The sequence below is a fragment of the Cynoglossus semilaevis genome, chromosome Z (assembly GCF_000523025.1).
Source record: "Cynoglossus semilaevis isolate Cse_v1.0 chromosome Z, Cse_v1.0, whole genome shotgun sequence".
Classification (NCBI taxonomy): domain Eukaryota; kingdom Metazoa; phylum Chordata; class Actinopteri; order Pleuronectiformes; family Cynoglossidae; genus Cynoglossus; species Cynoglossus semilaevis.
The window spans coordinates 12,140,287-12,154,853 of record NC_024328.1 but is presented as its reverse complement, the minus strand read 5'-3'; the positions used below and the strand labels follow the sequence as shown (position 1 = coordinate 12,154,853).

At 38.8% G+C, this 14,567-nt stretch overlaps 1 protein-coding gene across 5 annotated transcripts in view; it reads left to right on the top strand.

The window, feature by feature from the left end:
* Window positions 1-14,567, top strand: part of trim36 (tripartite motif containing 36) — a 29,939-nt gene that overhangs the window by 1,383 nt on the left and 13,989 nt on the right. Inside the window, 4 exon segments of one of the 5 annotated variants that reach the window (NM_001328255.1) lie at window positions 3,448-3,762; window positions 6,926-7,172; window positions 12,726-13,069; window positions 13,424-13,570. In NM_001328255.1, the coding sequence (NP_001315184.1) occupies window positions 3,736-3,762; window positions 6,926-7,172; window positions 12,726-13,069; window positions 13,424-13,570 (765 nt within the window). In that variant the 5' untranslated portion in view covers window positions 3,448-3,735. 5 annotated transcript variants of the gene reach the window in all.

Genomic DNA, 14,567 nt, shown 5'->3' with positions numbered 1-14,567 from the left:
TCTTTTACATCCATACATGTTTTCTCATATCGTAACACCATAAAGCAGTTTCCTGTTCTTTGTCAAGTGCATGATGATCCTACATGTAATATAAGTCCTCCATTGAAAAAAACTAACAATGTACTCCCAATATTCCACAATGACTCTGTAAATGGCAACAGTGAAACTGATGTGTTTTAACCTTATTGGTTTACTTTATCTTGTATTGTTTTAGATAATAATTTAAATGTAAGTGTATTCAGTATATATCCCAGTACTCTGTTATTGCAAGAGAATCTATGGGTGTTTTCTGAAGATAAGTGACTTGCATATTCCTCTGTGTCATGTCCTACTTGCCGCAGGGCATAATCTTTTCTATTCTTAGGAGCGAAAAAAAAGAAATGTAAAGAGTGAACATGAAGAGATTAGATGCTTCAGTTGCCCAGTGTGTTGTATATTTAGACAGAGCTGCAGGCAGATCACAGACTCTTGTCAGTATGTGGGACACTTGGCAGCAGCTGTGTGGTGAGACGGAGGTCTTCGCTGCTCTGATAGGTGTCCCTGTATGTGTCTGAATGAGGAGGAGGGGGATGAACCTCTGTGACTGGTTTCATAGTGATATAATGTTCTAAAACGCACCTCCCCAGGTTCACACAGTCTGCACATGCATAGACTGTGTGTGTATTAAACATACACGTGGTGAATAAAATGCAGACTGTACACAATGGCAGAATAATTGCACCCAGCAGCTGAAATACAGTTTTTGAACTCAATGATATTTTTACTAAAGTCACACTTTTTCTGCAGCATCAGCGACTCGTTTTTGGTGTACTAATAAATCAACACTTCAGAGATATGTGCTGACTGTGGATGTGTTGTATGACAAGAAAATACAGATGTTCATATAGAATTAAATTAATCAGATAACTCAACAGAATAACTAAAATTTCCACCAACATATGAGCAAGCAATGTTTTATTGTTAAAATCTGCAATGTCTGCAGTCACAATGCTGTTGAAAAAGAGAGTGAGTTCAGCAGATGCCACTAGTCTTTCAAGTGACACTTGAACAAGCAGGTTGGTCTGAAAATGTCTTACAATTCATTAGGAGTGACTGCATATGATTATTTGTGTCATACATTGTTTGTTAAATTATATAAAACTCACCCAACTTTAAACTCCCCAAAGCATTTTTATGGTCATTTTTGCTTTCTCAACACAACATTGTTATGTTGCCCTGGTAGGAGGTTAATAAACTGAGCTAACACCCTTTAAAGTTCTTCACTGCAGCAAGTAAAGAACAGATAATAAATCAAATGGGATAAATAAACACACATCAGTAGAACAGTAATTCTGAAGCAAACAGTGTTTCTGTTTTTAAGGGTCTTCTCAGTTTATGCAAGTAAATGACAAAATCATATGGCAGTTTTGTATACAGGGATTTAGAAAGCTGTTGAACATTTAAAATTAGGTATTATGTTAAAATAGTGAAAAGCATAGATATATGTTTATGATGCTTTTTTAAAAAGTAACTGGTCTATCAGGCTGTATGATCTAAAGTTTTGGAACAGGACCTTTAAATGAAACAAGGTTTCTCTGTGTTATTGCCTGATGAATAAGAACATATTTAAGTAGAACAAATATGTTAAACAAAGGATTTGATTCCTTGAAAACAAAAAATAACTCAAAACTTAAATATTGAAATATAGAATATAATAGAATAGAATAAAGCTGGACACTTTACTAAGTAAAGGTATTTTAAGGCCCCAGCCACATGGTGGTGTTGTTGTAGTTTCTTCCATACTCCAGCAAGAAGACAAGTCTTATTTGGACTTACTCCTTCTGTGTAAAACATATGTAGTCTGTGTGCAGATATTTTTTTCTGGTCCAAAAAAGAAAGGCATCTAGTAGAAATCTAGGCATCTAGTAGAAATCTAGTAAAATTAGAAAGGCAGACTGGAACTTGGATTAAGAAATGTCTCTAAAAGTGATATTGTATTATGTCATCTGTGGGTGATAAATGGTGATGGACTGGACTGAGGTAGTCCAGGGTTTGAACTACCCTTTCGCCCAATTTCTGGGACTAACTCAAACTACAAGCATGCTCCTTAAAAGATTAAGCTTTGGAAATCAATGAATAAATGCAAAGGTCTATATCTGAAGGAAGTTTTCAGCCATGATATATGAATATCATATGTAAGATTGTCTGTGAAGCAGAGCAACACAGCAGATGTTTGTGGACCAGCTCAAATACATTTCTATGATCCAATTATTTCCCCATGATCTTTAACACAGGTAAAATGGAAACAAAGGGTCAAATTTGGAAATTGAAACAGTTCTCTGTTTGGACTCATTCAGTAGAACGACTCACTCTTGGGTGAGAGGTGAAACGTCTTAAAGAAACCTACTCCGTCCAGTTGCCCTCCATGTAACTATTTATGGACTCAGTATTACTAACAAGAAATACTGTGAAAAATGTGATCCTGGATGATTTTGAACTAACATTCGACAGAAAGTGTTTATAGCAGCTTTCTCTCACAGTTGACATTATGGCTGATGGTAATCAATCAGAAAGTGAAAGCATGTGACTGTGTCATCATTTGCACAAGACACACGGAAATGCATATCTTTACAGTTTTCCAAAGTGTTGTACAAAATACTGACAACTAGTTCATTTTCATGCACATCTAAATATGGCTATACAGCTAGACTGATTGATTGGACAGCTGTTCTGTCATTATACAAACAGGGAGATAGAAGGGAATTGATTTGTGTACAGAAGCATGTTTGACTCAGCTACAGTGGGTAGTTACTATGATTCTCTTTTGAGCTGTTGACATGTTAAGTGTTAGCAAGTTAGCCAGTGATTAGAAGGTAAGTAAGTGAGCTATATATAATATGTTGTAATATATGTATGAGCGAGGTAGAGAGCAAGAAAGAGCACATTTTTATCTAGGTTGCTAGGTAATTTTCAAAGGCATGCTTATTTTACTGAAAATATATTGGTTACAGCTTACAATTTCTTCAAGAGAATTATGCACTATTTTATTTAATTTGTGTAATTTATGTGTAGAAGTGACCCAAATACACATAATCCTGTTTTTGTAAAACTCTTATATAATAACCTACCTAAATGTAAAGTTGAACTAATTTGTAAGCATTTTCACACATTGCCTTTAGAAATGGCATTTGATTTTATCAGTCCTGCAACTGTTTTTAAACAACGGTACGTGTCCCGCTGGTTATACTTGGTCTTTCTCATGTAGTACACGTGGAAAAATCAAACAAAAAAAAACCTGTTTGTCTGCTCTAGCTCTACAGGGTACACCTGTGTCGCTGTTGCTTTTGGTCATAATGGTAGTATTTGGTGAGTACTACAAAGTATTCACAGAGGTACCACATGGTGGTTTGAGGACCGCTGTCATGGACAATGGTAGTTAACGTGGAGCATTTGAAAGCAGCATTAGTTCCTATGGCGACTCTCCCGCCCCCTCGTCCCTCTTGTTTCTCCCTCCCCTTTGTGAGAGTGCGTGTGGTTCCGGCTGCAGATTCACCATAGCTCTCCCTGCGTCTCTCAGCAGCGTCACTCTATTTAAATTTATTAAGTCCTCGTCTGTGTGTCCACATCCCCTTCTGCTGCTGCCGCTCAGCGGTCACACAAGTTTCGCTTGTTTTTTGTGCCTAACAACAGGGAGACAGAGGGACAGAGTGGTTCGGTCTCTTTTTGACAATTTTCTGCTTCATCACGTCTGCAGAGATGCGCCGGAGCAGCAGCACCATCGGAGTAAGTGTTGAAGGAGAACAGCCTCGGAGTTTAGGGATGATTTTAATTTAAATATTAAACAGCGGGCCAGTTGAAAATGATCCCACAGTTTGTTCAGCTGGCGCGGCTCGGTTGTGTCTAGATTCGTAGTTTCTTTTATGGTCCTTGTTGTCTTTGTTGGCCTCACTGTGTTCAAACTTTCTCTGTCCTTTAGTGTATTGTCAAGTATGTAACACGTGTGCAGCCAATAAACTTCTAATGAGTCTGTTAAAGCACAGGGAGAATTCTAGTAGACTTGTGCTAAGTCACCACCTGAAATGAATGAACGAATTAGTACAGGGAGTTTGGACTTGAAGTGGTGTATGCATTTTTGTTAACTGTTTGTGACCATTTAGTATGAGTCAGTATTTAACTATATGTAGTCGAACATAATCCTGGTTTACGTATTGAATTATAAACATGGCAAAGACACTGTTGTTGACGTCGAGGCTGAGTCGGGTTGATTTTTGAGCCGGAGGAAAAACATAGATTCTGGGTTAAATCAAAAATACCTGTATTTTCTCTTTGTCCTTTTGTTAATAAATTAATACCGAAACGACTTTATCGTAGTTTGACGTATATTATTGATGATTTAGGGAAATGTTTGGCAAATAAAAGTATATTACGGTCTATGAAAATACTGTGTTCCCAAGTTGCTGCCCCCTACTGGCTTAAATTTAGATAATTTATTGCCCTTGCTGAGTACCAAAATGTTGTAGCTCTTGTAATGAGCTTGCATTCACACTAAATAACAATATAAACCGTTTTCTTAGTTAAAAAGTAAAAAAATATAGGGATTACAGGAAATTGAAACATACAAACAAAACAGATGACAAAGTAAATGAATTTTACTGGGCAGTGGTGGCTTAGTGGTTAAGGAAGTGGACTTGGGTCCAGAAAGCTTCAGGTTTGAATCCACCAGCTTCAGTAGGCACCGTGCCCACACACTGCTTCCTGGGCGGTTAAAGCTGCCCACTGTTCACTTTAGCGATGGGTTAAAAGCAGAGGTCACATCGTTGTGTGCAGTGGTGTGCTGTGTCACACTGACAAGTACTGTATTTTTCGGCCCATAAGGTGCACCGGGTTATAAGGCGCATTAAGTGAAACAACAGTCAGCGAAACAATTAAGTGGAACAATCAAGTATGCCGGGATCCCTCTTGTCAATATCCGAGTCAGTCTCGTTGCTGTTAATTGTTTAGTGATGATTCCAGCCTTCGTGAAAGCTCGGACGACATTTGAGACTGATACCTTAGCCCAAGCATCCACGATCCATTAGCAGATAGTGCCGTAACTCGCCCGGCGTTGCCTCCCTGTCTTGGTGAATGTGTTCGCCTTCTGTCATCCAATGCTCCCACGCAGCTCACAATTTACCTTTGAATGCTCCACCAATATTTGGTGGTTGTTATTCTGTGGTTAATCCACCCAGAATGATGGCAAGCCCAGAATTAGTTTGCTTCACTTGGGTTTTGACAATATCGGTGAGATGGGCGTGCATGGAGTCACAGATCAATAGGGGCGAAGAAAAGGGTAGTGACCTAAGTTGGACAGAAAAGGGCACTGTTGTTGTTCAGCCCTCCAGAGTCAGTTGTTTTGACGCTGTTCCGTGCGGAAATGCGGATGTTGTTTTGCAGAGAGAGAGTGTGTGTTTTGCCTGTATCGATAAAAAAAGGAGAAATAAAAAGAGTTCTTAACCACGAAAAAATCGACAGCCATGCGTCTAAGTCATCCTTCTGCATCGCACCATACATTGACAATACAAAAACATAATGCAGAGTCTCTGGGTGTTGGGTGGCATGACACGGCGTTGTTTGCTCCCAGTGTCCTTCAGTTGTGTGCCATCGTGTGATGCGCTGTGTAATTTGGCTTTATAAAATCGGTTCTAGGTCAGTAAGCACAACCAGAAGTAATTGCACCAGGTTATAAGGCGCACTGTCGATTTAAAAACAATTAAAGTCTTTCAAGTGTGCCATATAGTCTGAATATACAGTAGTTCACTTTCCTTCCTTCCAACCTTTCACTGAAATAATACATTTCCTCTGACCAACCAAATTGAACAAATAAAAAGGCCTGGGAATTGGAAAAACCTGTGATCAGAAGGTGCCGCAGGTTGAACCTGCTGGTTCTAAGTAGGACTACATTGGAACATAAACCTATGAAAAGAATCGTTTCAGGCGTATCACAAAGTTACAAATGACAGACAGTCGTGGATGATCCACGTTTCTATGGCATGTCCATTAACCATTAAGTTGCAAGATGTCTCTCCCACAGTGCCTGGAGCCTCAGTGTCCGTCAACTGCAATGTATATGTAGAAGTCCAGATCACATTGGTCTTTCAACTGAATGATTGAATTATGAAAACAGTTTGGACTATAAAATGGCTAGGACTTTCAGGGAGATTAAGCTCCTAGAATTGCTGGCTGCTGCATCACAGTTTGCATTGAAAGTTAGAAAGAAAGATGTGGTCTTGTTGTTTCCAGCAGACTTTTTAGAGCTTTGTCCATTACAACTAATCCTACATTGGACTATCATCTGCATTCAGATATCTATGCTTCACCAGGTGTGGTAGCTGTGGTTGTAATTGTTCTGTCTGAAGGTGTGGTTTCAAAAGGGAAAGTGAACCCTTTGATGTACCTGAAATAAAGGGTATCAAAGGAAAAGCATAGAGGCCGCTTTCTCGTCTGTTAAAAACAACACAGTGACATGTTTGGTCAAAGACTTAAGCGACAGAGGCTCGTGAGATTTAAATATGCCAGAGAAGGTGACTGACCACGTATTGTCCAAAGGCATCAGTCGATGCATCATTGGAGCTGCTGGCCAAAACCTACATCCACAAAAATCATCAGAGCACAGCTGAAGAGAAGACAATAGGTCTAAGTTAGCTGTATCTAAAATGTCTAATAATAGGATGTTGTTTCATCCTTCAAAGAGAACTTTATTTTTGTTTCGCCATGCTGAAAAGTCAAATTTACTACTTCTTACAACTTGGTGAAAACAACTCTGTGACATTAATTTTAAAAAAGTTGTTTGTCATGTATTGTGTATAGAACAGTGACTACACTCTTAATTTTGTTCTGTACCACAGTGCAAACTATAGTTTAAGTGTGAGTAGATTAATTTGTTCGGTAATGTGGTCTCTATCCACAGGTCCCAATCAAAAACATTGAGCGGGAGCTAATCTGCCCAATCTGCAAGGAGCTCTTCACTCACCCGCTGATCCTGCCATGTCAGCACAGCATCTGTCACAAGTGTGTCCGGGAGCTGCTGATGCTCAACCATGAGGACTCTTTTGATGCAGGCTCAGAGTGTTCACTACCGAGCAGCCCCAGGTCCAGAGTCCCCTCCCCGTCCATGGAGAGGCTGGACAGAATTGTGCGATCAGGTGGGTCTCGGGGTAAGGAAGCAAAACATTTTTTTCTGTAGATTAAGTTAATGCATATAGTTTTTATGGTTGGCAAATTAGTGCTGTAATTTAATTATTTTATTTTTTCATGTTGAAAAGATTTCTTGGATTTTGGGTTGAGAAATTGTTAAAGAAAACAAACCATTAAAACACCTTTTGTTTTTAGGGTGTGGCTAATCTGCTAAATCAGCTAGCCTTCTTCTTCAAAGTTCTTAGAATATATGAAAACATGGAGAAATTGATTGTCTACCTAGATACACAACACACGTTAGAAGAAAGTTTAAACAACTAATTTAAACCTAAAATACCTCCACTGTCTCCTGTGTCTAATAACACGGGGTTCACCAAACATCCTTCTCAAATGTGCAGGGATTTGAATCACTCAACATATGTGCTGTAAATGGGGAAAAAGTAAGCTAAATGCAGGGCGATAAAGTAACCTGTGTAGTCATTCAACAGTCGCACTGAAATAGGCCGCTATCGGTTAGTGTTAAAAAAAACAAAACAATATAAGACACATTTTCTGACTATTACTGTAGGTAGCATTTGAACCTATACTTAACTACTTTCTGAATGCAAACGTGGAGAAGTTGCAGCAGATGCTTCCTGTTAGCTCTCTAGTCTATTTTATACACAATATCCTGGTGAGAACATGCATGGTGAGAAAGCTCATTTGGAACTCATTCATTGTTCACATTTAAATGGGCCTTGTGTATAAAATGTATGCATAGGATCAGTATTTGACGGTATATGAGGTTTGTGTCAGTTTGTTTGTTACATCACTTCACACAGTGTTCCCCTTTTATAAAGGCACAAACATCTGAAAGAGGAAGTGCACACCTGGATGATATGGATGATTCATCTATTCTTTCAGTCCACTTATTTAAATTAGTGTTGTGTTGTGACGTACATAAAGTTCAAGACCACTCTGGCTGGACCTTTGTACTATTTACTAATTCTAAGCAGATTATTTACCTTCTGTAAAGTTAGACCCCTGCAAAACATTCCTTCTGCAAACAAACACGGCTTTTCAAGTAAGAATTAGTTGATGCTCTAACACACACTGTAGAAGTCAGTGAAGTTTAAGAGAAGTGTTTAGTTGTCGTCATTTGTGTATGTGTGGTAATACTATATAAATTATAATGGATATAATCATGTTAAATACAAATGTGGTTGCCATATGTGTTATAAAGTCATTGTTTCAGTTTGCAAAGTAAAATGATGTGAACTTCCTAACAATTTTGTATTTGTGAACTTCAAGATCTCAAGTGATCTCAGAGCAGTCAGAATTCAAGGGCAGAAAAGATGTGTGCTGTACTTTAAAACGGTTTTTCGGGGACTGTTCATCCAGTGTTTAGAAGCAGCAAGACTCAACATTCCCTCCCTGACCTTTCCTCCTAAATAAGTTCCTTCTTCACTGTAGAGCTGTCTCTGTTGACTCAGGAAACCAACAAACCTGCATGTAAGCAAACAAGTCTCATGCACAGGGAAAACAGTAAAGTTTTCATGAAATTTAGATTAATTTATGTGATAATACATGTGTCATGTATCTGTAATTCTCTTGGGATTTTTCCTGAGCAAGTTTTGTACTGTTTTGAAGAATGACTCAGACATATAATCAGATACCTCACGCCCTGAGCTTTGGTTACTCTGCATAATGCTCTTAGTGCAGAGAGAGCAGATCGGGGCCATCATGGTGATGCAACCTGACTGTCAAGAATGAATGAGGGATTAGGTTAAGATGGAGACCGAAAAGGCTTAAGGCTATGTTTATCACAGCAGGCTGCTCGGACAAGTCAGGTCGGCGTGGTTTCTCAGACTTCATTAACTGCATCTCATGTTTATGTTGCTGACCATGATGCATTCAGGTATAGTTAAAGTTCATGACAGGTGCACCTTCCTATGTTGGTAACCTTGAAGACTGGAATCCATTTTATTTCTCCAGTCAATTCTTCTATTAAAGCCCTTCAGTGGGAGAGTGGTTAGTGTTCCTTTCTTTCAGCAAGATTATGGGTCACTGACACTGCAAGAGTAGTTTAATTGGAAACTGTCTCTTTGACAAATTACTCAATTTGTGTATTTCTTTTCTTTTTTATTAATTGGACCTCATATTTTCAGGATACACATCAATACATTTTTCCTTAATACTGTATTTGTAGAAGTTCAGTTTAAGAGGCCTCAGTCCCAGTTTTAGTTGTAAAAAGTTTGTTATGAGCAATAGACTTTGATATTAAGTAAATACATATTGTTATATTAATATTTTCATATGACTAGATTACTCAACAATAACAATGTGGAAATCAGAACCAGAAACTGTATTGATGCCATGTAAATAAATAAATGAGGCAATGCTGAGGTAAATTTAGAAAATCAAGGTGTAAATATGTGTAAAGATCTTACTGTGAAAGTCTAAAAGGCCTGCTGAAATGTTTTCATCCCAATGCATCTGGTTCCACTTTTGATGCAAAATTTAGCTACCCAAGCATGCAGGAAATCAGACTGGTTTCCTTCTTTTTAACATTTTTCCAAACTCTTCCTAAGACAGCTATTTATCACTTAATATATTGGGCACATTGGCTGTAAAATTAAAAAAATGTAAATTGGAAGTGCACAAATCAAGGTTAAATTGTACTGGAAAACAACATGTATCTGCAATCCAACAGTGTTTTGTAATTGACATTGAACTGCATTGACCTATTTTATTAGTTTTAGGTTTTGTTGATTTGCTTCATGATTCAAAAATGTTGATGGTTCCACATCTCACTCCACATGCCATGTTGTATAATTTAAATTGTTTGTCTCACCTCACCTCTCTGTTCATTGCTTCCAGCCACAGTGCGAAGGTCGTTTGGGAGTCGAGGTAGACGTGTGCTGTGTATTTTGGGTAGCTGTAGTGAGTACAGTGTTTGACAGAAAACCTCTGTGAAATCATAGTTTGGTTCTACCTGTTTTTCCTTAGTCTGCCCCTAGCTCTGTCCACACAAACATTCAAACTCACAACACCCTTAAACGAATGTTGGTCAAGCGTTTTGGGCTGGGTAAAAAATATGGAGATTTAAAAATAACACTAATTGAATATAGGAAAACAGATGCAAGATCCAGCGAATGTTTACTACTAAGATTAACTAAGATGCCTGAGGGATTCTTTTCTTGGCAAAATGGTGATTCAATTCGATTCAGTGGTTTATTAAGAGGGAGAGCAACAGGAAGATCAGGAGAGGAAACCTAAAGTGATGAATCAGCAGAAGTGGCACAGTACAAGGTCAGACCAATGAGTGTCATAAGTTGTCTTTGAGGAAATGAAAGAAGCCAACACTTTACAAAGAGGTGTAGGATGATTATTAAGACTTAGTACATGCACAAATTAGCTAAATTTACCTTCATTTAGGCAAACATCACACTAAAGCTCCTTTATTGCAAGGGGGGAAAAACAAGCTCTATTGTATTGGACTTGGAACACATATTAAAAAACAAAAAACGAATACGTTTGGACTTGTTTAAATCTCTTAACTACTTTCTGATCAGTCTCTCTGTGACTACACCAAACAATGATAGACTCATGAGCCACATCCTGGTTTCAGGTCAGTTTTTAATAGTTTTGATGATGATGTATTAAAGTGTCAAGATTCTGTCCAAGTACAACAACGCTGATTAAGGTATTTTTGGAGAATAAGGTAGTCTATTAAAACAGTCTCCATGTAGGGTTTGTAAAAGCAGCCAATGCTTCAAACACTGTCCTTTCAGTAGACCTTTAACAGTTCTACATTTAACACTAACATAATTGTTATGCGACAATGGTGGCATTCAAGGATAGGCAACCATAAAATAAACTGTACATAAATAATGTAAAAATGAATTACCATGATTTATTAGAGAGTAAGGAAACGCATAGTGTGTCATATCCACTTTTTTCCTTTTCTTTTTCCTCCTTCAAAAACAATCCAAATATTTGTGGTCGGTCATGGTTCCTATACAGTATACATTTGTCTGAAATGCTATGAGCTTTTACCTCGAACACTGCAGGTGGAATAAGTCTGAGATCCCTACTTTTGGGAACACAGCGATAGACTGTAGATGACAGAGGCAGAAATGTAATTGAAATCTGTCCAGTCAAAAATGGACAGTCTGTTTGACCACGGTTATCTTGATGAGACCACAGGATGTAAACCATCATTTGGGACAATATTACAACAGTACAACTTGAAAAAAGAGAATAATTGTTTTGCCAAACTTTAGTTCTTCAGATGAGTTGTCAGATTGGTTAAAAAAAACCCTGACATGCACTGTCACAGAACATATATCACTCAGACACAGCATGAACATCACTACTTGTACAATGTAGCAGACTAGCTGACTGCAGCTGTTTTCTCTTCCTGCCACTGCAATTCCCTCATCTGTTGTTTTACATGTCACCTTATTGTGGATTGTTTACCTGAGGAGTGTTTGATTTAATTTTCAGGTCCAAGGAAATGAAGTGGAAATAGACTTGAAAACAGAGATAAATCCAGCACTCCTCGTTTCCCAAAAACGTGAAGCTTTTTGTGTGTGTGTGTGTGTGTGCATTCACTTTAGTTTGCTGGCCTTAGGTGGGTGGTGAAAGTATGTCCTGCCTGTGTCGGATGTGACCTAGTATAACAACCTAACGTTCACCTCATATTGCTTTGTTGAGCTGCTTTGTTATGATTGCATCAGTGACAAGAGCAACATTTAACAACTCTTAAAACCAGCTTGGCTTAGGAAGAGATTAGATGTTTTTTTGTTTTGTTTTTTTCTTTTTCAAAAATGAGGGTTGCTGCATTGAACTGGACATGCAATACAATTTCATACAACTACAACTAGTCCATTTTTCTGTCACAGTGTGATTGAGATGCATTGCTTGATTTCATAATAATGCTGTGGTAGTCTTCATATTTCATCTCTCCTGTCATTCGCATTCAGAATGTCCAGATCATTGTGAGCATTTTGATGTTTTCAGTCCTTATTTTTGCAAATATTTGCAGGGAAACATGGATTTCTCAAGTTCCTGTAAGCTCCAAGAATGTCCCATCTACCATTAGTCTTCATTCTCTCCCAGTACTCTTGGATTGTCTCTCTGATTGGGTGTCTCTAGGACCAAGGCTTGATATTCTGCAAGCTCTTGTGTTTTGCTCTATACATCCAGATCTCTGTTGAGAAGTGGTTACTGTTGGAAATCAAACACAAAGGGAGACATGCTGAAGCGCTATTGAAAAAGTATGTGAAACAGTACTTCCACAGAGACCATCAAATGCCTTTTTTTCTTCCCTAAAATTCATAATTGGCAAGTGGCTGGAGCGATGTAATGCTGCTTGTGCGAAACTCTGCCCAGAATCAGTGCACAAAAGGGCTTAACCCTTTTTTTGTCAGGCCCCTTTGGATTTGCGTTGAAAATTTTTCCTCCATAAAATATAGTATTGTTCACATGTGGAAATAGGGCTTCAGGCAAGAATTCAAACTGGGTGACTCAAGGCTGTGAATCTGCAGTGTTTATTCTCCTCTCACCTCTTTGCCTTGGCTCCCCTCCAGGCTCCATCTCATCCCCGGGTTGGCGCAAAGGGTCCGTGACCCCTCGCATCACCACCATCCACTGCCCTGGCTGTCAGCACGATATCGACCTTGGCGAGCGCGGCATCAGCATGTTGTTCCGTAACTTCACCCTGGAGAGCATTGTTGAGCGCTACCGCCAAGCTGCCCGCGCTGCTGTGGCCATCATGTGTAACATCTGCAAGCCTCCACCGCAGGAGGCCACAAAGAGCTGCATGGACTGCAAGGCTAGTTATTGCAACGAGTGCTTCAAGCTGCACCATCCGTGGGGAACACCCAAAGCTCAGCATGAATACGTTGGTCCTACGACAAACTTTAGGCCCAAGGAAAGTATTTTCAAAACTGTCCTTCTCTCCTTTGACCATAATGTCCTAAAAGAACAAAGTACAAAGAACAATTTCACTCAATTAAGTGATTGCATTTGTCAAGATTCAGATCATTGTTTAGCTGACAACATGATGTGTAATTGTAATGTTTTGTCACTTAGTTTTAGATTCACTTTATATTTAGAATGTTAGTTAAATTGATTCTGAGTTGAACATTTTTTAGAACTCTGTTTTCACTACTGTATATACAGACATAGCATGTGAGCAGGAAGGCACTATAAGAACTGTCGTCCATAAAAAACAAAAGTATTTTCTGACCCTGAATGAAATGGCTCATTTTCTGAATTATCCCAGGTGCTCATGTGTCCAGAGCATGAGATGGAGAAGGTGAACATGTACTGTGAGGTGTGTAGACGGCCGGTCTGTCATCTGTGCAAGCTGGGAGGATCCCACGCCAACCACAAGGTCACCTCCATGAGCAGTGCATACAAGATCCTGAAGGTGCCACAAACACATGCTGTTAAACATGGAGCTGTTATGTGTCTGTGTGTGTAGATGTGGGCCAGTGTTGAGGAAAACTGGACTTTGTAGTGCTGTCTGTAATTTAATACAATATAGGCCTAAGATGACAAGATTCAAATGGATCTAAAATACACAACCACTGAAACTGACCTGAAACAATCAAAGCCAAAATGGTCTATGGTGTGATGTTTTTGAGTAGGGATGTCAATTGATTTTTAATCATGCACATAATAATAGTATTTCTAGATGACTCAATGTTTCTAAATATTACAACCTTTTTTGGAATATACAGAAAGACATATCAGCAGGTGTTTTTCACACCTGATTTTACAGTGGTATGAAAAAGTTTGGGCACTCCTGATCATTTTCAAGATTTTCCTTTATGTATCATTGGTTGTTTGGAACAGCAATTTCAATTAAATATATCATATAGCAAACAAACACAGTGATATTTAGGAAGTGAAATGAAGTTTATAGGATTTACAGAAAGTGTGCAATAATTACATTAAACAAAAGTAGGCAGGTGCATAAATTTGGGCACCCTTGTTGTTTTATTGTTTTGAATACCTTTAGCACTAATTATTGGAACATAAAATTTGTTTGGTAAGCTCATTGACCCTTGACCTACATACACAGGTGAAGCCAATCATGAGAAAGGGTATTTAAGGTGGCCAGTTGCAAGTTGTTCTCCCCTTTGCATCTTCTCTGAAGACTGGCAACATGGGAGCCTCAAAACAACTGTCAAATGACCTGAAAACAAAGATTGTTCAACACCATGGTTTAGGGGAAGGATACAAAAAGCTAGCTCAGAGATTTCAGCTGTCAGTTTCCACTGTGAGGAACATAGTAAGAATTGGAAGACCACAGGCACAGTTCTAGTTAAGGCCCGTAGTGGCAGGCCAAGAAAAATCTAAGATAAGCAGAGGCAAAGGATGGTGAGAACAGTCAAGCTCAACCCACAGACCAGCTCCAAAGA